We start from the raw sequence: 24,324 nt of genomic DNA on the forward strand, positions 1-24,324 counted from the left end.
CCAAAGAATTCCAGGGTTGTGACATGAAAAGCAAGCAATGCAAACCACCTCTGAACGCCTTTTGCCTTAAAAACCCTACAGGGTGCTGTATGTCAGCTGTGATGTGATGCAGAAATAAATAAACATTGAAAGTTTTGCTAGAAATTGTGTTGAATAAAGACATTTTCATTTTTTTAATCAAATAATGTAGCCCCATACATCTTTATCTTAACCCTGCAGGCATTCCCTTCAACTCCACTCTACTTTCTTTTGTTCCTCTCCTTCATCCACTGAATACCTTGGCTGTCATATTCTGACATGTTTGTTTGCCCAGCAGGTTCAGGTACTTGTCATCTACACACTGTATTTTTCCTAACATCATATTTTGTGCTTGAAATTTATGTATGATAGTAGCCTGTGCTTGTCTACAAGCATTTTGGAAATTTTACTCTGGAGAGAATATACGGAACAATTAGAAAATAAAATATTTTAAAAATGACATTACTGTTTTCTGGAATCTACCAAATAATCTCTTCATGGATAAAAATGTTTAGCTTTCAGTAGCTAGAGTATTCTGTTTCTGTGGTCTAACTGAAAAATAATGGTTAAGGTGACATGCATGCATGCTTAAACTTTATCCTTTAGAGGTCATTGATAAAAATATTGCATGACTGAATCACTGAATTTCCACAACGTTGACATGCTCGTCATAATGAATTAATTAATCTACTTTTGATAAGAGTTATAGGTCTGGAGAATGTCGGTGGTCTTTTCCTTTAAAAAAATTATCCATTTGCAGACTGAAATGGATTCAAAACTTCTATTTGTGAAAGACATAAAATGTAACCAAAGTTATAAAAAAGTTTAATTATACCCTTTTTGCATGGATTGCAAGATTTAACCATATAGCATGTTGGTGATGGAGAGTGCCATCAAATCACAGCTGCTTTAAGGTGACCCAGCAAGAGACATTCAGAAGTGCTTTGCCAACACCAGGGGTGGCCAAACTGTGGCTCTTCCACACACATTGTCTGGCTCTCAAAGCCCGCCCCCCCCCAACCAACCGACTTGGAGAAGGCATTTCTCTCTTTAAATCACTTCTCCAAGCCAAGGCAGACAACAGCTTGAAGAATGCATTTAATGTTAAAGTTGCTTTCTTTCCACATCTCCCCATCTGTTTTCCTTCCTTCCTTCCTTCCTTCCTTCCTTCCTTCCTTCCTTCCTTCCTTCCTTCCTTCCTTCCTTCCTTCCTTCCTTCCTTCCTTCCTTCCTTCCTTCCTTCCTTCCTTCCTTCCTTCCCCTCCCCTCCCCTCCCCTCCCCTCCCCTCCCCTTCCCTCCGTCCCTCCCTCATCTGACATTCATGTTTTGAGGCTCTCAAACATCTAATGTTTATTCTATGCGATTCTTACATTAAACAAGTTTAGCCACATCTGGCCAACACCATATAAACAAAATTCAAATAGATTATATTTTCAAATGTCTGTTTGTCTATCTATCTACATCATCATCAAATCCCCCCCCCCTTTGTGCTATAAGTTCCATCAGGGCTTTAAAGATTTGGTAAAACTATATCTAATATAATTTTCTAGTTGTTGCAGGTCATCTGTTCCATGTTTAACTACAGTTTAGCTCTATCTTATAATGCAGTAATTTTGCCACGTTTCAAATATTTAGCTAAGTATGCTCCTGTTCCTGTCAATATAAAATTTAAGAAACACTGGAGTCTGATAGCAGAGCTAGGTGATATAGACCTAGAAGTGCTGATTTTTTGAGTTATTATCAGATGAAACCCTCCCCCACAAAACGTAAATAATTATGGCTCCTATATTAGCACTGTGGGATGTGATAATGGATTCAGTACTGATCCTTTATGCCCTTTCCTTGATCAGCCAAGTTGCTAGTTGAGGTAATTGCCTTAGCATGTAAGGCTTCAAAGAGCTCTTTAATTGAGTTGTACAAGCTTGTGATAGATTATCCTTGTTTTAATTCTTGTATTAATAAGACATCTGCGCTAGCTTTTCTGGGGTCATGTGCCCCCATTGCATTTTAAAGAACAAAAGGAAACCCCTGCCAGATTGTTCTCATTTGTTGCCCTAAGAAACTGATATTTGCCTTACGGCTGGGCAAGAAGAGCCCTCATTTCATCTTACTTGAAGAGCTGGTAAAGAGAAGAATATAGAATATAGTAATTGGACTATTTTGGATTATTGTTGTACTTCTGGCCCATATTCTTCCTTTTTTTAGGGTATCATTTGTATTGAGCTCATAGCTGCAATTCTTCTCCATTTGAAGGTCTGTATTTGTAGATTGGGATAGAGATATATAGCCTTATAGTCTTTGTTTTTCACCATCTTGTTCCTCAAGTTTACAGCTAACATATATTGTGGTAATGACTGCCCAGCACAAGCTGAGCATGTTTTTTGTAGCTTTAGTAGAGATGTCATTGAATGAGGAGAAGAAAATTTTGTCAGCCTCTGCTTACACAAGGGACATGATAGTCTTCCTTCTGGGGAAACAGTCTAATAGCTGGAATATGGAAAGAGGATCCAAAGAGTGTGGCCATATTGGAAACATGTGACCTAGGTATGTGTTGGTATTTCCCCCCAAAAATGTTAACATTCAAAAAGTGAGATAACTCCAGTCGTTCATGGACATATCTACATCTTTATAGGACAATGGAACAAGGCCTTGCTGGTGGTAGAAAAATATAGTATGCATTTTCTTGGAATTAGTAAATGATAATTTTTATGTAGCCTCAGGCACTTGAGAGAGTAACAAAGAAAATAACTGATTCAAGTGAGTAGAAAGCAATAGAACAAAGTTAGAGTTCTTTGGTATCTTTAAGGCCATCAAAAGTTTATTCAGGGTGTGAACTTTCATGTGCTTGCATACTTCCTAAGACAGAATGGAATGAAACAGAAATAACAATCATACACATAGAAGGTTGGCAATAAATTTATAATGAATAATGAAGATGTTTTGACAGATTAAAAGAACAATAAGTTTAGTTATATGGCTATCGCCTGTTAGGGTTCAACTGGGGGGCAATATCACAAGGACATAAATATGTCAGAATTGGACAGTGATGTTGTCCTTGATTATGAGAGGCTGCCATTGGGTTTCTTAATCGTAAAGACTAATAAATTTAGAGTTTGCTGTCATGGGTTAAACCAAACATCTTTTTCTTAGAGGTGTTCTGTTCTGTCAGAGATACGTTGTATTATTCCAGCACACTAATAAAAAATACTTTAGAATACAGTGGATGTATAATCTGTATAATCTTTATAATCTATTTGGTGAAAATGGGTAATGAGATAAAAACCCAATATCCCTGTTGAGTCGTAGAACATAAGAGAAGCCATGTTGGATCAGGCCAATGGCCCATCTAGTCCAACACTCTGTGTCACACAGTGGCCAAAAAACCCCCAAGTGCCATGAGGAAAACCAAATGCCAAGTTCTAGGGAGGTGTTTGTTCCAAGTGTTGTAATAATTTATAATTCAGCAACTTCCCATTCCATTTTGTTCTTGATCCTTTGCTGTAAAACCTTATTGAATGTCCTGGAGGGCTGAAGTGTTCTTCCACAGGTCTTTCAGTTTTGTGATTCCTGATGTCAGATTTATCTCCATTTATCCTTTGGCATAAGGTTTGACCTATTTGTCCTATATAGAGAACCGAAGGGCATTGTTGGCACTTAGTGGCATGTACATTGTTAGAAATGGAGCAAATGAATGAGCCTGAGATGGTGTAGTTTATACTGTTACATTGGTGGCATAAGGTTTTAGAATAGTCCTTATATCCAGATAGCACCTCAGTGTGCCTATGCCTGAGATAGTGGGGCATCCTGGGTTGCCGGGTCTGGGTATTTTGAGTAGAAGATAAAAGGTACTTTTGGTGTGTCTGAAAGGATTTGTTCCTGAATGTGCAGTGGTAATTCCTTTATAATCTTGTTTAATTACCCTCGTGCTACCCTAGCAGCTGGCTGCCCTGGTGACTGATTCGGCTGGGCAGTGATGGCCTCACTGCACCTGTGCCAGCCCAGTCACCCCGGTCACATGATACCGGGTTATATGACACCAGCAGCCAGGTCACATTGCTGGGCTGGTGCAGCCACAGTGAGGCTGCCTTTTCCCAGCTGAGTCAGTTCTCAGGGCATCAGGCTGTGGGCTCGCTGCTTGGACAGCACCAGAATAATTGTTTAACCCCATGTTTTCTAGTATTGAAATTTGTGGGGCATGGCTCAAGAATTGGCAGCATGGCCTCCAGAATGCCCCACCATGGCTACGAGCCTGAATGTAATGCCAGGTACTGGGAATATAAACTGTATAAAGGGCAGCAGCTTCTAAGCTCTGAGTTTGTGGTCTTCAGTGCAAGGCCCTATGGGCTGGGTGTTAGGTGCAGATGAAAAAACACATGGGCACAGTAGTGTAGCGCAGGAGAGATGCTTCCACAGTGCTTCACTGATGCATGTGAGGATTTTCCTCTGTGCAGAAGCTACAATTGGAATGGATCAACACCCCCCCCCCCCCCCGTTCTCCTGTTCCCTCCCTTGCACCAGTTCCTTATGAGCCCTTGAATGGGCTGTTTCTGGCCCTTGGGCCTTATGTTTGATACCCCTGGCCTAAGCTGTGTACTAAGGAGTATCCTGAAGAGCATGCTAGGTACTCTTCAATGCCTTCATGATTTTTTAAAAGTTCCTTTAACATTTTAGATGACTCATGCAAATTTTCTTACTACCTACTCTTGGTGCTCTAACAAACCATATCCCTTATTCAGGTTCCCATGTTACCCTCTCCTTATAGTACTGCCAAGTGGGATAATTCAACATCTTTTTGTTATGTAGTTGACATATCTATGTAACGTTTAGTAGAGTTTATAGAACATGATTATTAACATGTGGAGGGAGAAGAAGAGCAGATTCCCCTTTAAAAGAAGATTCACCCAGTGTCTCACATTATTAGGTTACTGCCACATCTGCATTTGAATATTTTCTGCTTTGATATTCTAAGGATGTTCTTGCAGTTTGATCCAGTGAATCAAATTGTAACACCTGAAATACTGTAACTTGCTGGATTCCTTTTATATATAGCTGAAATATTTATGTGTATTAATAACTAGGGTTTTATCTGTTTTATCTGTTTTAAATATGGATCCCTTTATATGTGTAATTTTGATGGATCTACTATTGGAAGCCGCCCTGAGCCACTTGTGGGAAGGGCGGGATATAAATCTTAAATAAATAAATAAATAAATAAATAAATAAATATAAATAACAATTAATATCAAAGAAAGTTACACCAGCCCAGGCTTTTCAGGTCTTCCCCTCTGTGGCTGTGAACTAGGATAGCTGGAACAGTTGATATTTTTTGTTCTGGGTACTGTATTTGGACGTGTGTGTGAAGGAACAAAGACAGTAGGAAAAGTGTAATATTATATGTATAGCTGAAAAGAAATGGAAGTTTAAATGAAAGCATTCAAATTGTAGTCACAATTCTATGAGAATTACGAAGGAATTGATTTTTCTGCGACTACATGTTTTTTGAAGCATTTGCACATTGTGTGTGTGTGTGTGTTGCAAAGTAGATATTTTCTCATATAATCATGTAGTTTTGCGCAAATAATTTCAATGTGTTAAAGTGACTTAGTACACTAGGCCTTTCTGTGAGAGATAAATAAATGTTTTCCTTGTTACAGACATGATTGCTAAGTGCATTGTTATACATAAAATCTTAATATGGCAAGCAGCTTTCAGTTTACTGAACAACAGTACTAAAATAGAGAGAGCAGTCGTGAGAGTGCTTGTTCTTAATTGCCGGATGGTCTTATTTGCTGCTTGTAGTATAGACCAAGGTGTTTTCTGAAGATTGTTGACTGCTTTTTTGTTGGTAGACTTCATTCCGCCTTGTAATTTTCTTTTTGCTCTGGTTTTTCCTTTTCTTTTTGCTATTTTTCTTAATTATCTTTTGCTCTTTTTAAAAAAATCCAAGCCTTCACATCTCAGCTCCTGAACAAATGGGGAATTCCTCTTGTAATCATAAAAAGACAGGGAAAGAGGGATCATAAGATTACCTGATTCCTCACAGAATTTTTGCATATCAGTCTTAACAATCAGTCTTCTGAAAGAATTAACCAGACAAATCACTCCACCACCTTAGAACATCCATGCTTTCTGGATTCATGTTGTTCCTGAAAGCTGAAAGTTGTTATATATGTATTCCAAAGAATGAGAATATTTATAGAAATTTCAGATTTTAGTTCTTTTTGACATGTGATCCCTGAACCAATTTAGACTGGACAAGATTATTATGTCTGTTAATGATTCTTTGGTCATGGACACCAGGTGACCATTTTTTTCAGTGTCATTGATATTCAGAAAATTAAATCTTCCCACCTCCAAAGTATATGAGGAAATAATTGAATGAAATGCAGGAAAGCTTAAAATGACTGCTGTGTAGGTACACAACTGATTTAAATATGGAATGGTATTGGACAAGTTATTGAAAGGCAGATGAAATATTGAAGTTCAAAAATTTAAATACCTAACTTAGTGCTTGACAAGGACATGAGAGCCAGTTTGGTGTAGTGGTTAAGTTTGTGGACTCTTATCTGCAAGAACCGGGTTTGATTCCCCACTCCTTCATTTGCATCTGCTGGAATGGCCTTGAGTCAACCATAGCTTTCACAGGAGTTGTCCTTGAAAGGGCAGCTGCTGTGAGAGCTCTCTCAGCCCCACCTACATCACAGAGGGTGTCTGTTGTGAGGTGGGGGGAAGTAAAGGAGATTGTGACCTCTCTGAGATTCAGAATATAGGGTGGGATATGAATCCAGTATCATCTTCTTCTGTGCTAACAATGAATCATCATAACAATTTATATGACCCATCTTTGATGACAGTGATTCCTGAAGATTGCCTTGTCAAATAACAGATTCTTGTAATGGTTGTAATGAATTGTTGTCATTTCATCTAGGCCAGGTGTGTCAAACTCATTTGTTATGCAGGCAGGATCTGACATAAATGAGACCTTGTTGGGCTGGGCCATGTCAGGCCAGGCCATGTGTATACCTATTTAAAATTAGTTAGCAGAGATATAAACTTTATAAAGGACACAGACAAACACAATTCAATTTTTTTAAACCCCCCAAAACTTAAAACATGGTTAAAACATTAGCACTTGTTGGTCTTAAAGGTGCTTTCTTTGTATATCTCTCATGGGATCCAGAGAACTGGGCAAAGGAAACTCTGGCTCTTTGCTTCCTTCCCCAGGGGACCAGAAGGGTGAGGAGCAATGTTTCCTCTAAGCTGTGTTAGTGTGAGCTAGCTCACAGTTTTCTAGCCTCTGGCTCACATATTTTTCTCTTTGCTCATGAAAAATTGCCCCAGAGCAAACTATGCAGTAGCTTACAGCTGTAATGCCAGTAGCTCATGAAGTAGAATTTTTGCTTGTGAGACTCCACAGCTTAGAGGGAGTATTGGGGAGGAGCTTGACTTATTAGCTCTGCTGTGTGATTGAGAGAGCCTGGAAAAACAAGCTCTGCCTTGTCTCCTTCCTCCCCAAGAGAGGAGCCTCAGCCAATGGTGAAAATAGAGTTTTTGCTCTGTAGCTCCTGTGTGATTGAGCAAGCCTTGCAAAGCAAGTTGTTATGCAGAAGGAAGCAAGAGAGAGGAAGAAGGAAGTAGATGACAGCCAGTTGCTCGGGGGGGCCTGATTTGATCCCTGGGCAACATGCTTGACACCCCTGATCTAGGCATTATTTTGTATTTTCTCATTCTTTAGTAGCCTGAAGATAATCCCTAAACCTTTTGGTGATCTTTGAGATCAGAAGCCTAATTTAATTTTTATGGTGGCCCATCCAAGGCTGGCCCAAGTTTTTTTTTTTTTGATGCTGTAAGCAAAGTATGGCCTTGGCTGGCACCCGCCTATTTTAATATTCCATTTTCTATAATACCCAACCATGTGTTTTTGAGAAATACACATCTCACAAAGTGTGCAGCTGTCCCCACTATGAGCCCCAGGAAGATGGGAGTTCATCTCCACCTTCTCTGATAGCTGAGCCAGAACAGGAGTTTGAGGATGTGCGCTCAGAGGATCATGGGTTTAGGAGATAACATGAAGATGGCTGATGCTGGTGAAGAAGTGAGTGACAAGGGGCTCAGTGCAGTACATTTTCCATAGAAAGTAGAGGGCAGTGAGGCAGTGTAAAGGGCTGAGCAAGAGCTTAGGGCCGCTAAAGGAGCAGCAAGAACACAGCCCATGCAGACACACGTTCCTTTCCTTCCTTCTCTGGTTTTCTGTGGCATGCTGAACATCTACTCTCTATCCTCCCCCCACCTCCTTTCATGTACTATTGTGAAGTTGTAAGTAGCTAAATAGCTATGTCCGCTCATTATTGTAACAAAGACAGGGGAAGATGAGGATGTGAGGTTGGCAAGGAAGAAAGAAAAAAGGATGCAGAGGGCATCCCCACTTTTGGAAGTTTCATGATCCACTGTTGGGTTCCAATCCACAGATTGTGAAACACTGATCTATATCAAGGTTAGCAATATTTAAAATATGGTGTCATGGGATTATAGTGGACTTTGTGCATACAAAAAGCAAAAATGTGGTAAGTCAAAGCTATTATTTATCCATACATAGATAAGATAATGATTTCAGTCTGTCCTTAAATTTGGTGTCACCATTGCATATTATTAAATAACCTTAGGTTAAATTGCCTCAGATAAGATTTGATTTCTATCATCTGGGCCTCATGATTCTGCCCTTTTCTCCGGTGGTCCTGGTAGTGGGTTAGTCCTTACTACTGGAATGTAGCTCTTCCAGTATAGGGGCAGCTCAAACGCAATCCTGGAGAGGAGGGGCTTATTCCCTGGTTTCCCAGTCTTACTGGCCCTGCCTTTGAAGCAGAATATGTTGGCTTGAGGTCGAAGACCCTGATAAGAAGAAAGAAATTGAGGTGACCAAGGAACCAGACAAGCATCCAAGCCTCTCTGGTATCCCTTTCTTCGCTACAGCAGCCGGCTGCATGGCTCCTTTGACACTGAAACCACAGGCTGGTCCCTCAGTGGTCTTGGAGCTTCACTGCTCCCGCCTTTGCAGCCAGCATCCCTCCTGGCTGGTTCCTTCATGATCTTCTTCGTGGTCTCTGTGCTTCACACTCATGGGATAGTGCGCCTGCGCCGATCCCCGAATCGGTAACTGAAAAAGCCCGGGATTTTTTCGCGCTCGGCGCCAGTGAGCATGCGCACGCGACCCACTGCGCATGCCCACCAGCGCCCGCGCGACAATCCCGCCAGTTCCTTTCTGACCGCCGCGCTAGAGAGGTTCACTTTCTGCTTCCCCGGTCGGTGAGATTTTTCTTCTCTCGTTTTTTGCCCGTTTCGCTGTGTAGATAGTTCCTTAGTTAGTCATAGTGTATAGTTAGATAGTTAGATAGTGTTTAGTAAAAAAAAAAAAAAAAAAGCGTTTTTTTCCGTTTGTCTGGCGGCCTTGCCCCTTGGGGCGCTCCGCTTTCGCTTTCCCCCACTTTTCTCTCAGTCGTTTTTAACTGAGAGTTTTTTCTCAGGCGGCTGCTTATGGAAAGTCGCTGGGGGTTTTTCAAGCGCTGTCGTGCTTGCGGCAAGAAGATCGCCCCTACGGACGGCCATTCCCTTTGCCTGCTGTGCCTTGGAGAAACGCACAGGGTAGAGTCGTGTCCGCATTGCCTTCGGTTCTCTAAACAGACTAGAAAGAACCGCGCGGCTCGATTATCGGCGGCACTGACTGAATCGGCGCTTCGGCCTCATCGACCGATGGAGTCATCGGCACCGAAGTCGACCGACACCCCGGCACAGGAGCTCGCATCGGCCGATGCCGCTCCGATATTGACTTTGGATCTGCCGGAGGAGCGTGGCGCTACAAACCGTTCCCACGAGGGTTCGAGTACGCCCGCTGAGAAACGCCGAGAGGACTCGGGGACCCGAGCTCCTAAGAAGGCGAAGGCGAAGTCGAAGGAGAAGCGCAAGCGACCCCGCACTCCTTCCCCGTCGGGCGATGCACCGACTTCGACAAAACCGTCAAAGTCGGCGCGGGTCTCACCGATTCGGAGTCCATCAGTCCGTCGGCTGTCGGCGTCAGAGCACGAGCCTGAGATCGACCTCACACAACGGTCCTCATCTTCCGGCTCCCGTCGGCGGTCGATCAGTGATTCGGCGTCGGAGGTGGATGCTTCGGCACCGGTCGTAGACCCGCCGTTCAAGCCCCGACAGAGGCGAGAGCGATTTCCCGTTCTCCAGCGCTTCCCGATACCACCATGGGAACAGCGCAGGTGGCAGCCTCCCTACTCCAGATACGAATCCGTTCGTTGGTACCCCGACGACTATCCAGACTGGGAGCAAGCGTCGGAGTTTTCTTCGATGTCGAGGGTTTCACATCGATCCCGAAAGGCGTCGGCATCGGTTTCGGTTCCCCCAGACCGTCAGCTGGTTCCGATCGAGACCCCGCTAAGACCACCGCTGACTCAGCTTCCACCTCGAGAATCGACCCCGATGTTCTCGGAGCACTCTACCCAGCCAGACTCCTCTTCGTCGGAGTCGGAAACTGAAGAGCAGGAGTTGGAACCCTCACCGGGTCCCCAAACGGCGGAAGATCTCCCGATTTCGCCGTCGGAGGATCTTAAGTCTTACGGAGACCTCGTGAGGCGAATTGCTGCTACCCTCAAACTGCCTGTAACTCAGCCGGAGCCTGTAGTGGATGACAACGTGTTTGACATCATGCAACGCAACACGTCCACTGCAGTGGCCCTGCCGGTCACCAAGGTGATCCTTCAGGCCATCAAGGAACCTTGGAAGAAGCCTTCTTCGACACCGGTCTCTTCCAAACGGCTGGACCATATGTACAGGGTCCAGGAGGCAGGGGCCGAATTCTTATTTACCCACCCGCGTCCGAACTCGGTGGTGGTCTCATCCTCGTCGAAGGCCAGGAAGGTGCATTCCTCCCCGCAGGACAAGGAGGGCAGGAAGATTGATGTCATGGGCCGCAAGGTTTATTCGGCGGGGGCTCTCGGCATTAAGGTGGCCAACTACGCTGCATGCATGGCCAGATATCAGTTTGCAGTGTGGGAACAGCTCTCCCCCTTCCTCTCCTCTTTAAGCGAGGATAAGAAGACGGCGGCAATGAAATTGCAGAGGGAAGGCCTCGTTGTGGCCAGACAGCAGCTGGCCGCGGCGAAACATATGGTTGAGGCTTCAGCCAAGGCTATTACTTCGGCAGTTTGCATCCGCCGGCACTCCTGGCTCAGGTCAACGGCACTCCATCAGGACACCAAGACCTTTATTGAGGACTTACCCTTTGAGGGTGATGGACTTTTCAGCGCCACAACTGACACGGCGCTGCAAGAGTTTGACAAGAGTGTCAAGACGTCTAGGAACTTGGGTGTCCAGTCGTCCTCCAAGTCCCCTAAATCCAAGCAATGGTCCAAACCCTGGTCCAAAAAACCGTACCAAAAGTTCTCCCCGGAGCAGTGGCGTCCTCGTTCTCAACAGCCCGAAAGACCATCCTACTCCGGTAACGGCAGAAACCGTTACGGGGGCCAGCCTTCTAATAAGTCTAAAGGGGCCCGGCCACAGAAGCAGGGGGTTTGACTTCCCGCTGGCACGCGTCATCGCTCCCACTGTCGACTCCTCCATCCGTCTACGCCCTTTCCTGCCTGCCTGGGAGTTGATCTCCACAGACAGGTGGGCTCTGTCCATCGTCAAAGAGGGCTACACAATAGAGTTTATTCAGACCCCAGACCAGTCCGTGGTAGTTACCACTCCCCCTTCCCCACCTCTGCTGGCGGAGGTGAACAACCTCCTACAGAAACAAGCCATAGAGGAAGTTCCATTGGAGGCCAGGACAGGAGGTTTTTACTCCCGCTACTTCCTGGTCCCCAAACGGGACGGGGGCCTGAGGCCTATCATGGACCTTCGGAGTCTGAACAAATTTATTCGGTACCAGAAGTTCAGAATGGCCACGCTGCAAACAATCCTGCCCCTCATCAATCAAGGGGACTGGATGGCGACCCTGGATCTCAAGGATGCCTATTTTCATGTCAGCATTCATCCTGCGTTCAGGCGTTTCCTAAGGTTTGCAGTGGGTGCTCGGCATTTCCAATTCAGGGCCCTGCCCTTTGGACTGTCTACTGCCCCTCGGGTGTTCACGAAGCTGATGAGTGTGGTGGCTGCCCATCTTCGTCTGCAGGGAGTCGTCGTCTTCCCATACATCGACGACTGGCTTCTTGTGGCGAGGTCGAGGGAGAGTCTAACAACTCACATTGCTATCACTCTGCGTCTTCTCGGCACCCTGGGGCTGCAGATCAACCTGGAGAAGTCCCATCTCACTCCTTCAAGGACAGTCCAATTCATAGGGGCTCTATTAGACACACAGCAGCATCGAGCATTTCTTCCTTCGCAGAGAGCGAAGGACATCATCGCTCTGGTACAACTTCTTCGAAGACGGCGGTGGGGCACAGCCCAGCAGCTCCAGCGGATGTTGGGGTTGATGGCTGCGACGACAAGCGTGCTACGCTTCGCAAGACTGCACATGAGAGGCCTACAGTTATGGTTCTTGCGCCATTTTCGACCTCTCAGAGACTCACCTCGAAAGAGGTTCACCATTCCACTGGGGACTCTCCGCTCACTGCAATGGTGGGGAGTAGAGAGCAACATCTGCCAAGGGGCTCCTTTTCATCTGCCGACTCCTACAGTGACCATCGCTACCGATGCTTCCATGTGGGGGTGGGGAGCTCATCTGGAAGATCTATGTGTGGGAGGCCAGTGGACACCAGAACTGCGTCGGTGCCATATAAACTATCTAGAACTGCTGGCGGTTCACTTCGCCCTTCGATCTTTCCGTCCACTGTTAGCGGGAAAGACTGTGGCATTGCTTACGGACAACACCACTGCCCTGTGCTATATAAACAGACAGGGGGGGACTGTGTCTCGCAGGCTATGCTCGCTGGCGATAGATCTCTGGGAGGAGTGCCTCCAGTGGGACATTTTTGTAAAGGCCACACATCTGCCGGGGGTCCTCAACATACAGGCGGACTCTCTCAGCAGGGGGGGAGCCTCCCCACACGAATGGGAACTGCATTGGAGGTTCCTAGAGCCAGTGTTCCAACTTTGGGGCTACCCGCAGTTGGATGTTTTTGCCACAGCGCAGAACAAGAAGTGCCCCTTGTTCTGTGCAAGGGGAGGTGCGGATCCGGCGTCCTTGGGAGACGGACTCCTACTTCGGTGGGAGGGCTGGTTCCTGTACATGTTCCCGCCCTTACCTTTGCTGACGAGGGTGGTTCACAAGCTAGTGCAGGAGAAGCCGCGCTGCATCCTAGTGACTCCGTGGTGGCCCCGTCAGAGCTGGTTCTCGATTCTGCTCCAGCAGTCGAGGGGGACCTTTTACCAGTTCCCGGCAGAACCGGACCTGTTGTCGGCCCAGGGCGGGCACGTGCTCCATCACAACGTGCCTCACCTGAAACTGACAGCGTGGTTCATCGACCCCTAGACTTTTCCTCTAGGGTCCAGCAGGTGCTTCAAAGCAGCAGGAAACCTTCCACCCGCGCCTCTTATGAGAGGAAGTGGAAGAAGTTTAGCAAATTTGTAGCTGACTCCCCGTTGCCGCCCGCCTCGGTCGGGCTGTCGGCAATCTTTGAGTTTCTTTTGTCCTTGATGGACGAGGGACTGGTTTTCTCCTCCGTCAAGGTCTACCTAGCAGCTATTTCTGCTTTCCATGGTTCGGTTGAGGGTTACACCGTTTTTGCTCACCCGCAGTCAAAAAGATTCATGAAGGGGCTGTTTCGCCTCCATCCCCCTTCTAGATCCCCTCCACAGTTGTGGGACTTGACTTTGGTTCTGGACAAGTTGACTCGCCGTCCCTTTGAACCTATGGCAACGTGTTCCCTGCAACTCTTGTCTTGGAAGACTGCATTTTTGGTTGCAATCACTTCAGCACGTCGTGCGGGGGAGCTCATGGCAATGAGGTGTGACTACCCATACCTTGCCTTTCGGGAGGCTGGGGTTTCTTTGGCTCCGGACATTACATTCCTTCCTAAAGTGGTTTCCCAGTTTCACCTTGACTTAGAAGTCTGGTTGCCTACCTTTTTCCCTAACCCTTCCTCGGATGAGGAACGCAGGCTGCATGCGTTGGATGTTAAGCGTGCCCTCCTGTTTTATTTGAATCGTTCACGGGGGTTTCGTAAGGATAATCAGCTTTTTGTCTCCTACTCTGCCCCCAAGTTAGGGTCCAAGATTTCGTCTCAAAGACTTTCCAAGTGGCTCACTGAGACGATCAAACTTTGTTATTTGTTGGCTAAGAAGCCTTTACCTGGACCTGTTCGTGGACACTCCACAAGGGCGATGGCCACGTCGGTGGCATTCCTGAAGGGCGTGTCCCTGTCTGATGTCTGCAAGGCGGCTACCTGGTCTTCTCCGCATGCCTTCATGAAGCACTACGCGCTGGACGTGCATGCTCAGCAGAGGACTCGGTTGGGAGCTGTGGTGCTACAAGCTGTTTCTTCGGGCTGACCGTCTTCCCACCTCCAGGTATGCTTGCTTGCTAATCTCCCATGAGTGTGAAGCACAGAGACCACGAAGAAGATAGACAGGTTGCTTACCTGTAACTGTAGATCTTCGAGTGGTCATCTGTGCATTCACACTACCCGCCCTCCTTCCCCGCTGCTGACGGTCTCTTTCCAACAAGGGGCTCTCGGCGGTCAGGAAGGAACTGGCGGGATTGTCGCGCGGGCGCTGGTGGGCATGCGCAGTGGGTCGCGTGCGCATGCTCACTGGCGCCGAGCGCGAAAAAATCCCGGGCTTTTTCAGTTACCGATTCGGGGATCGGCGCAGGCGCACTATCCCATGAGTGTGAATGCACAGATGACCACTCGAAGATCTACAGTTACAGGTAAGCAACCTGTCTATCCCATACTTGTGGAGACTCAGAAGTGAGTAGCAGAGTCAGCATCAGTCTCTGGAACTGTGTCGCCCAGGCATACTAGCCCAGAAGGCTGAGACCTCATCAGTCCCGGCGTAGATGATTTATTCAGAGCCGGTGGAGATCCAAACTGGATGCACCCTGAAAATAAGGCAAGTTTGTGCCCTGGGCACTGATCCAGCATTTTTCCTTTTCTTCTTCCTGGGCCCCAGTGTTACTCATTTGTAAAGGGAACCTGGCAGGCAAATGGCTAAGAAAAAGTTCTCCCTTCCTTCCTTCTGGTGTGGTTGGGAGCCGGAGGTTTTGTTTTTTCCCCTGGGTAATGAGGCCCCGTTGTTCAGCTCAGGCTGCAGGCCTTCAGGGAGAAAAAAGGAGGGAAAGGCAACCATTTTAGGAGCTGCCTTATACTGAATCAGCCCCTGGGTCCTAGAGGGAGTAATGCTTCAGGCTGAGGAACTGCTTTCACTTTCAGTTGCAGCCCAGAGACTCAACATGGAGGATTCAGCATTTTAGCTGAATTCTAACTTCCCAATTCCCCCTCATCCAATAATGATACTCAGTTTGAGAGTCAAACCATGGATATTTCAGGGGCTGGTGCCAAAGCTAATAATCCTCATGGCTGTAGGCTGAATCAGGAAGAGTTCTTGAGACCTTTGAAAAAAGTGCTCAAAGACAGAGTCAGACTCTAAGCCCACGAAATGGGGCAGAGATGAAGATGTGGGCAAATTCTTTAACCCATTCTTTATAAAAAAAGAAAGTTGAACAAAACAAATTACAGCCCCCCCCCCCCCCAGGGATTGCAGTCCTCTGTTTAGTGACCAAAAAGGGGGTTCTGAGTACTCAGCCCTCTCTTCTGTTAAAGAAGTTGAATTATATGAGGAAGAGGCAGAGATTTTGCCTACTGCCCTAGTAGCCAGGCAGTTTCCCCAAGAGCTTTATATTAGACTCTCATTGAAGTCTTGGCAACCCTGGACCTTTCTTATACCCCAAATGGGATAATAGATGAGGATGCTGAATTTCCCAAAGGCTCTGATAAAATCACTGCCAAAGTCAGGGAATAAATTCACCTTGGGTGCCTCTATCAGCTGCGAGTTTACTCCGTGATGAAGCCAGATGGGAACAGCCAGCGCAACCTGAGGCTAAATCTTCTTTTTGCTAAGTTTTATTCTCTCATAGAAATCCAAGAAATCCAGACTTCCAACAGTGGATGATCCTATCAGTTGTTTTGCATCCTTCTCAGTGCCCCCCATGGGCACAGATGGCGTGCCAAAAGACAGAACAGGTTCTTTAGAGGTTCCCTGAGAGACTTTGGGAAATCCCTGTAGTGACTCGGTCACATGTTTTCCCTTCACTAGAGCAGACCTGACCAATGTGAACAGCACCAGATACTGGGATGCTGTCCTAACAACAAGAGCTAAAGTGGGAACAGTCTCTTTCAGCGGTGCTAACATTTTTTTTTGTGTGATTTCTTTTGATGTGATCCCAGGCCAGGCTACCACAAACCCTTTAAAGGGAAGTGGCAGTACAAATCCAGAGAGAATAGGTCATTATTTTCCTTCTCTGGCAAACAGGGTCAAGCTTTTAAGGGAACTAAGAAACAAATTCAGTGTGACTATGCCACGAACCCGCATGGCATCAGAATTGGTGGGTCATTTACAGAGGTTTGCATTCCGGTGGCACAGGTCTGTCACCAGCTTAAGAACCTGATGGCATGGATTGGTAAACTGCAGCACTGCAGTCTAGGCTCTGCTCATGACCTGAGCTTGATCCCGTCAGAAGCTGGGTTTAGGTGGCTGGCTCAGGGTTTATTTAGCCTTCTGTCCTTTCCAGGTTGGTACAATGAGTACCCAGCTTGCTGGGGATAAAGTGTAATTGCCATCATTTTCCTGGAAGTTCCCAAGAACTGATCTCCCAAACAAATACAGTCCTCTCCAGCTGGCCTTTCTATATCAGCTGGACATGGGAGCTGTAGAACCTGTGTCTTTTCAGTAACAATCACAGTGTTCTTCATAGTCCACAAAAGGACAAGAATGGTAGGGTCATCCTGGATTTAACACGGATTAACGTGTAGGCACCAGGAAATTCAGAATGGAGACCCTGAAGGACATTGTGGCTGCTTTCTATGGCCTTCATAGATCTATCTGAGGCATATTTCAACATTCCTATAGCTCCAGGCCATTGCAGATTTTTTTCAATTTGCATATAACAGACTTCATTTTCAGTATTGGACTTTACCTTTGGGTCTGAAGTCTTCCCCTTGGGGTTTTCTTCACTAAGTTTCTAGTTTTCCCCTGATAGCTTTCTGTGGCTGCAGGGAATAGAACCATTTTCCCTTTCCAATTGACATCCTAGTTGAGGTGGTCTCCTGGGATCAGATTCTCAAGTCCTTACAGATGACTTATGGAGGTCATGAGAGACCATAGCTCTGTCATCATGTAGAGGTCCACTCTGTTTCCAACCCAGGTGATCACCTAGGGGTTCTGATCGGCATTGTTTGGGATGGAGTGATCTTCTCACAATAAAGATACTAAAAATTCACAGGTTGCCACAGGTAATGGGGATGAATTCCATAGAGCTGATGCTTCTGGCCCATCTCCTAGGGATGAGGGTTCCTGTATGAGATCCTTCAATGGACCAGGCTTTTTCTGCTTGCCCTCCTCAGCAGTTCCCCCTTCCCTTCTAGTTCCCTAGACCTAGATCTCACACAAAAAAGTGCTGAGACCTCACTTTCTGGTAAAATTCAAGTTGGATCTCTAGTGGCAGATGGTCTCAGGTCGTTCCTCAAGGGGCAATCCCTGAGGGTCCACAGAGGTTGGTGGTGATGATGGATGCAAGTCTGTCGAGATGGGGCACATTTCCAAGGTCAGATGACTCAGGGGACCTGGTTTCCCCCAGAGTGGGGTAAAGCATAAACTTCTGGAACTGAGTACTATCCGGTTGGCACTGATGCGGTTCAAGAACGTTCAGAAGGGACATCATGTTTTGGTCCAAATGGACAACACTACAGCCAAAGCTTATGTCCACAAGTACGGTGTGTGTGTGTGTGTCATGTCCAGACTTTACACATGGGCAACTTATCTGTTGGGCAGAGCTTCGGTCCCCAAAAACTATTTATGCGGTGGTCAGAACAACTTGATAGTTGTCTGGCTGAGTTGACAAATGGTAGAGCAAACATAATGGATGCTCAACTTAAAAGTCTTTCTACAGGAGTGTCAGAAATTTAGGACACCAAGAGTAGACCTCTTGGTTATAGAGGATAATCTTCATCTGAAACTATTCATGTCCAGATTACAAAATCAAAAGGCAGTAGCACAGACCCACTGAATAAAGATTGGTCAAGGGGTCTTCTGTATGCCTTTCCACCACTTCAGATTATCCAGAAACTGTTCTAGTAGATTATAGAACAAGGAGCAGAGATTATAGTAATTGCTTCCTTCTTGCTCAGAAGGGTCCTTTTCAGACCCTCTGTGGTAGGCTCTTGGAGACTTCTGATGTAGGAGGACCTGCTAGTGTAGGGGGCGGTGTATCATACCCAGCTGCAAATATTCAACCTCACTAACTAGATGTTGAGAGGCAACAACTAGATAGCATTGGTACCAAAGTGGTCACACTATGTTAGCCCCCCACAGAGTCTCTGCCAGTAGTGTATATAGTTAATACTTGGAGGATCCTTTCAGTCTCGGATGTAGATAAAGGTTAGATCCACTGGCAGCACAATGATTTATGTGGTGGCCTTTTTAATAGACTGCTCTAGAGAAAGGCCTTAGTTCCACTACCCTGATAAGACAGGTGGTGGCTATTTTAGTCATCAGGTGTTGGTGGCTCGCAGGGTGGAGTTTTGGCTCATGGGACTCTGCAACTTAGGGAGTGTATTGGTTGTGTGACGCCCAGCACTGGTGGTTATTCCTAAAGTTAATTCCCTTTTCACAGATCAGAACACGCAATTTTACCTTCATTCTGTTATAACCCATTACTTGATAGGACGAAAGAGTGGCACTGTTTGAATGTTCTTGGGTCCTAAGTCCTGCCCAGACAGTACTAACCCACTCAGATCCACTGAGGTCTTGCTGCATCTTTAGGGAAGCAGTTCACAGCTTGAACCATACATTGGTGGTTGAGGGGCTGTATCAGGGAGGCCTATAAAGTTGAAAATTTAGATCCTCCTCAAGGTTTTACAGCTCACACTTTGAGGGGAGTGGCCACCCTAATGGCTTGTAGTTCCTTTCCTTCACTGGAAGTTATTTGTAAGGCAGCCACATGGAAGTTAATTCATTCCTTTACCATTCCTTTATCATAGATAAGATGGCCTCAACAGAGGTTGCTTTCAGTGGCATGCTGTCTGCCTGGGAAGCTGCTAAACCCACCCTGGGATGCATCGATTTGTTATGTCCCAGTAGTAAGGACTGACCCACTACCAGGACTACTGGAGAACGGAAGCTTTGTTTCACTTACCGTGAAGCTTCATTCTCAGTGAACCTGGAGTGGGTCAGTCCTACCCATCCTTTGATGTGGGGCCGCTTCCAAGTATGGACAATTTGCTCAAGATCAATGTTCCCTCTAAGCTGCAGAGTCTTGTGAGCAAAAATTCTACTTTGTGAGCTACTGGCATTAAAGCTATGAGCTACTGCATAAATTAATGTGCTCTGGGGTCATCCTTCCTGAGCTAAGACAAAAATGTGTGAGCTGGAGGCTAAAAATCTGTGAGCTAGCTCACGCTAACTCAGCTTAGAGGGAACACTGCTCAAGATCTGTCTAGGTTCAGACAGATCATTATGCTGTGTTTTCCCCCCTGCAAGTTTCTTCTTCATGACAGCAGGGTTCTCTGTTTTTTCTGGGTTCCTTTTAGAGCTCCCCTAATGTAGGTGTTTGATTACAGAGGGGTAGTCTGATGTTGGACAACTTTCAGAGAGGTGGGGTATGTTTTCCCCCTCCCTGTTTTAAATAGTGGAGTTGGGAGGCGAGGCTTGGATATGACTGGGAAATCAGGAGATAAGCCCCTCCCCTCCAGGATCAAGTTTGAGCTGGCCCTATCCTGGAAGAGGAGGAGCTACATTCCAGTAAGGACTGACCCGCTACCAGTAGTAAGGACTGGTACTATTTCATCCTTGCAACAATCACATGAGGTAGATCAGGCTCATCCAGTAGGTTAGGATCAGTGTTCCCTCTAAGTTGAGTTAGTGTGAGCTAGCTCACAGGTTTTTTTGCCTCTGGCTCACACATTAATGTCTTAACTCAGGAAAAATGGCCCCAGAGCAAACTATGCAGTAGCTCACAACTTGAATGCCAGTAGCTCACAAAATAGAATTTCTGCTCACATGACTTTACAAACTTGGAGGGTATGTACAGCAGAGTCAGCCGGAAATCCCCTGCAAGTTTGGTGTCTTTAGCATGCTGGGAGGGGAAACCCCACCAATATATGAGGCGCCTAAAAGTTTGTGATACTCTCATGGTTTGTGAATGAGGCACACCTCAAACCGAACCACATGTTTTTTGTTAATGCAGATCCTAATAATAACTTCCAAACAAAATATGACCCTGTTGTAAGTAATATGGTAACTTTATACTTACTGTACTGCTTCAGACTACAAATGTTAGCTTGAATCCTTTTTCAAAAAACACAGGAACTCCTTCTGGAAAGAAAATAGACGTCAGGGGGGGGGGAGTCTGCCTATTTCTCTGATGCATCTTTTTTTTTTTGAGGCAGCTGGGGGGTCTTTATGTGTAGTGTCTTTCAGCTATGCATGTCCTTACATCCTACCAGAAGTGGGACAGTCCAGACACAGGTTTACCACCTCAGTGAGAACAGAGCCCCAATTACAGTAAAAGTTCAAGCAATTGAGAGATCATGCTAGGTTTATATGACTGTGCAGAACAAAAAATGAATTAAACTCTTGTAATGTGAAAAAGTATTAAATGTGGCTTTAAAAAACCATTTAACTCTGTCACTACTCTTCCAGGAACTGTGTATGTTGGATTTAATTTCAACCTGAACTTTTCCAAAAGTGATGAAATAGTTCTTTCTATGGTAAACTTTTAAACTAAATATAGATTTAGTTTCAGAACACTGCTAAATTTATATTTTTCATACCATTAAAAGATTGCCAAACAGAATAATGATACCACCTAGTGGTGCAACATTATGCTTGCAGCATGTTAAATATAGAAATATTTAATGAATACTTCTACACTTGTATCAAATTTATATTCAGTATCTATATAATGAATGTAACACAATACCAATGTAGCATATGAACCAACACTGCCTGTTTTAATGTGCAAATGCTGTTGGCAGTTCTTATGAACTTCATACATTTTCTTGGTTGTCCTATATTCATATGAATTGATTGCTGAGGTTTCTTAACACTGTGACTGTAATTATCTTAAATGTATTGCTCACATTCCACATTAGCTACACTAACAGAGATGATTTGAATAAGAAGCTGAGATTGGGAAACTTTCTAATTTGCTGTTTATTTTTCCCCTCAGAAGGAACTCAGTCTCCCTCGAAGAGGAAGTTTGTGAGTATAAATTTTATTTTTCTTACCTTAAAACCAGCCATCAGATCTTAATAATCAAAGGCTCCTTATTAAGCTCGAGAGTCATGGAGTAAAAGAATAGGTCCTCTTGTGGATCAAAAACTGGCTAATAAATAGGGAGTATAAATGGGCAGTCTTCGGTAAGCAGTGGGGTGCCACAGGGCTCAGTACTGGGTCCCATGCTCTTTAACTTGTTCATTAATGATTTGGAGTTGGGAGTAAGCAGTGAAGTGGCCAAGTTTGCAGATGACACTAAATTGTTCAGGGTGATGAGAACCAGAGAGGATTGTGAGGCACTCCAAAGGGATCTGTTGAGGCTGGGCAAGTGCGTAAACGTGACAAAAGAGGTTCAATGCGGCCAAGTGCAAAGTAATGCACATTGGGACCAAGAATCCCAGCTACAAATACAGGTTCATAGAATCATAGAGTTGGAAGGGACCTCTAGAGTCATCTAGTCCAACCCCCAGCACAGTGCAGGAAACTCACAAACACCTCCCCCTAAATTCACAGGATCTTCATTGCTGTCAGAGAGCGATGGGGGGGCGTGAGGGAGAGAGTGACAACACCTGGGGGCTGAAAACGCCACAGACATCTTGGGGCTCAGGTGAACACAAGCTCCATGCTATCACAGGCCCTTTCCCAAACTGTCCTCTGCCTCTGAGGCAGTGGCGGCAAAGATCTGGAAAGGCAAGCGAGCTGAAGGAGGAAGTGGTTGCCCGTTGGGCTGAACAACTTGCATTCTAAAGTGGGGGGGGGGGGAGGAAGAGTTATGTCCTTCCTGAAGCCCTCAGCAACAAATGAAAGTCTGCTCAGCACGGCATGACTGTTTGGCGGCTGTCACTCAGCACTGGCGGCTTAGTTAAAATGACAGCGACTTTGCCAAGGACTGAAACACACCGCAATATCTTGCTCCTCCCTGCTATAATAGCATGTTCCAACCCGACCTTCTTAGAGGGCTGAGAGCGGTAGCAAATGTTACTGCCTGAACAGAGGGGGAGACTGAGAGGGTCGCTAGGAGCCTAAACCCTGCCCATCAGTGGTCCATCCCACTTCTGTAAGCGGCTGACTGTTCCACGGCCTGCCAAGCGATTCATGGGGGAAAGCATCATTTTTCAGTACAAGGATTTTAGCTGCCTGCTGTAGCAGACTGAAAATTAGTCACTTGGGATCCTTCAATGTAACTGGTTTTGTACAAGCACCGCAAATGCGCTTACTAGGTCTGACGAGGTTGGGGGGGAGCTTCTTCCCTGTTAGCATTCCCCCCACCCCACGGTCGGACTCTGGCCTGCTGCAGGCTGCTCAGGCAGGCATGGGCTTTCTCTTGAGTAGTAGGGAGAAGTGCTCCTCGCCTGGGGGCAGGTGGAGGTCGAAAGCAGAACCGGGATGAAGCAGCCAAGCTCTGCGGCCCCCCTCACCATTTTTTTTTCACCTGGGCTCCTCCACCCAAAATTTTCTGGCTACGGGCCTGATTCCATCCCGATATCTCCTTCCCATCCATTAGCAACACCCTCATTTACAAAGAAAATTACAGTGCTAAAAGCTTGTTCCTTCCCATCCCACTACAAAATACAATTTGCATTTTGTGAAAACGGACACCCAGGCATTCCCTCCTCAGCTCCAATCATCACGCTCAAGGAGAGAGAAATACTCTCAAGTAACAAACTGACCAGAACAAAGTAAGAGTCCAGTAGCACCTTTAAGACCAACACAATTTTATTTAAGTGGCTGTGATTGTTTAGAAGCAGGGAAGACCAGGTGCCTGGCTTTCCTAACCACTGGTTTCCTGGGCAAGTTGGGGCAGCAGGGACAAGAACTGCACCACCCTCCAGGGGCTGTTCCTTCCTCCCCCCTTCTACCTCCTCCATCTCTCAGGCCATGCTCTGGAGCTGCCATTGCTCTCTCTCTAGCAACTTGGTTCAGCTGTTGCAAGCTTAGCCGTTGGCGCCAGCTGCTTCCTCTTGCCTTCTCCTCCCACACAGGCGGGACAACAGGCAGCTTCCTAGGCGAGCAGACAGGCCAGCCACGGCAGGGGGGCCCATGCTCATGCCAACATCCTCTCTCTAGAACTAAAGTGCGACTTTGGCCAGGGCCGCCGATGTGAAGTTCAGGCATTGGCAACAGGCAACCCCCTCCCCACCCCCCACAATCCACAGACCATGGCTGTAGGTCAGCTCCCCTCCCAGTTCCCAAACTTAGCTGCCTGGCAGCAAGAGGCCTGCACCCAAGCCTCATCATATCTTCCCCCCTACGGCAAAATGACTCATGGGCATTGTCAACCCTGCCCGCCCCACTAGTGTGGCTGGAGAACTTGCATGGCCGCAGGGCGGAGTGAGTCCTGAGCTCTTCCCAGCTGACGGTGCCAGCGAGAGTCTGCACCCCACCTGCACTTATCTCACCCATGGGACTTCTCAGCTGGCAGCGCTAGCAGGAGCCCAACATTCGTCTCACTCATGGCACCCCTTCTCGGCTGGCAGCACCAGCTAGAGCCCCCCCCCCCCCCAACATCAGCATCTCACCTACAAGAGCTCTTCCAGGCTGGTTTCCTGGTCAGGCAGAGCAAGCCTAGCAGAGCCCGCTCTTCGGAGCCCCCAGCCAATCAGACACCTGAGCACTGGCTGGGGGTGGCACCAACTGGGGAAATCGGGGGAAGGAACTCAGCATGTGGTGTGGTTCCTCCGGCTGTGGCACTCCATAAGAACATAAGAGAAGCCATGTTGGATCAGGCCAACGGCCCATCAAGTCCAACACTCTTGTGTCACACAGTGGCAAAAAATTTTATATACGCACATACACTGTGTCTAATAGCCACTGATGGACCTGTGCTCCATATATTTATCTAAACCCTTCTTGAAGGTGGCTATACTTGT

The 24,324-nt window shown here is 46.4% G+C and overlaps 1 protein-coding gene across 7 annotated transcripts in view; it reads left to right on the forward strand.

Annotated features, from left to right (window-relative positions):
- The window catches only part of MAST2 (microtubule associated serine/threonine kinase 2), a 424,890-nt gene that overhangs the window by 93,005 nt on the left and 307,561 nt on the right, over positions 1-24,324 (forward strand). For all 7 annotated transcript variants that reach the window (XM_060231742.1, XM_060231744.1, XM_060231743.1 and 4 more), the window contains one exon: positions 21,408-21,439. In XM_060231742.1, coding sequence (XP_060087725.1) covers positions 21,408-21,439 — 32 coding nt within the window. The remainder of the gene's footprint in view (positions 1-21,407; positions 21,440-24,324) is intronic.

Source organism: Heteronotia binoei, chromosome 2 (genome assembly GCF_032191835.1).
Source record: "Heteronotia binoei isolate CCM8104 ecotype False Entrance Well chromosome 2, APGP_CSIRO_Hbin_v1, whole genome shotgun sequence".
NCBI lineage: Eukaryota > Metazoa > Chordata > Lepidosauria > Squamata > Gekkonidae > Heteronotia > Heteronotia binoei.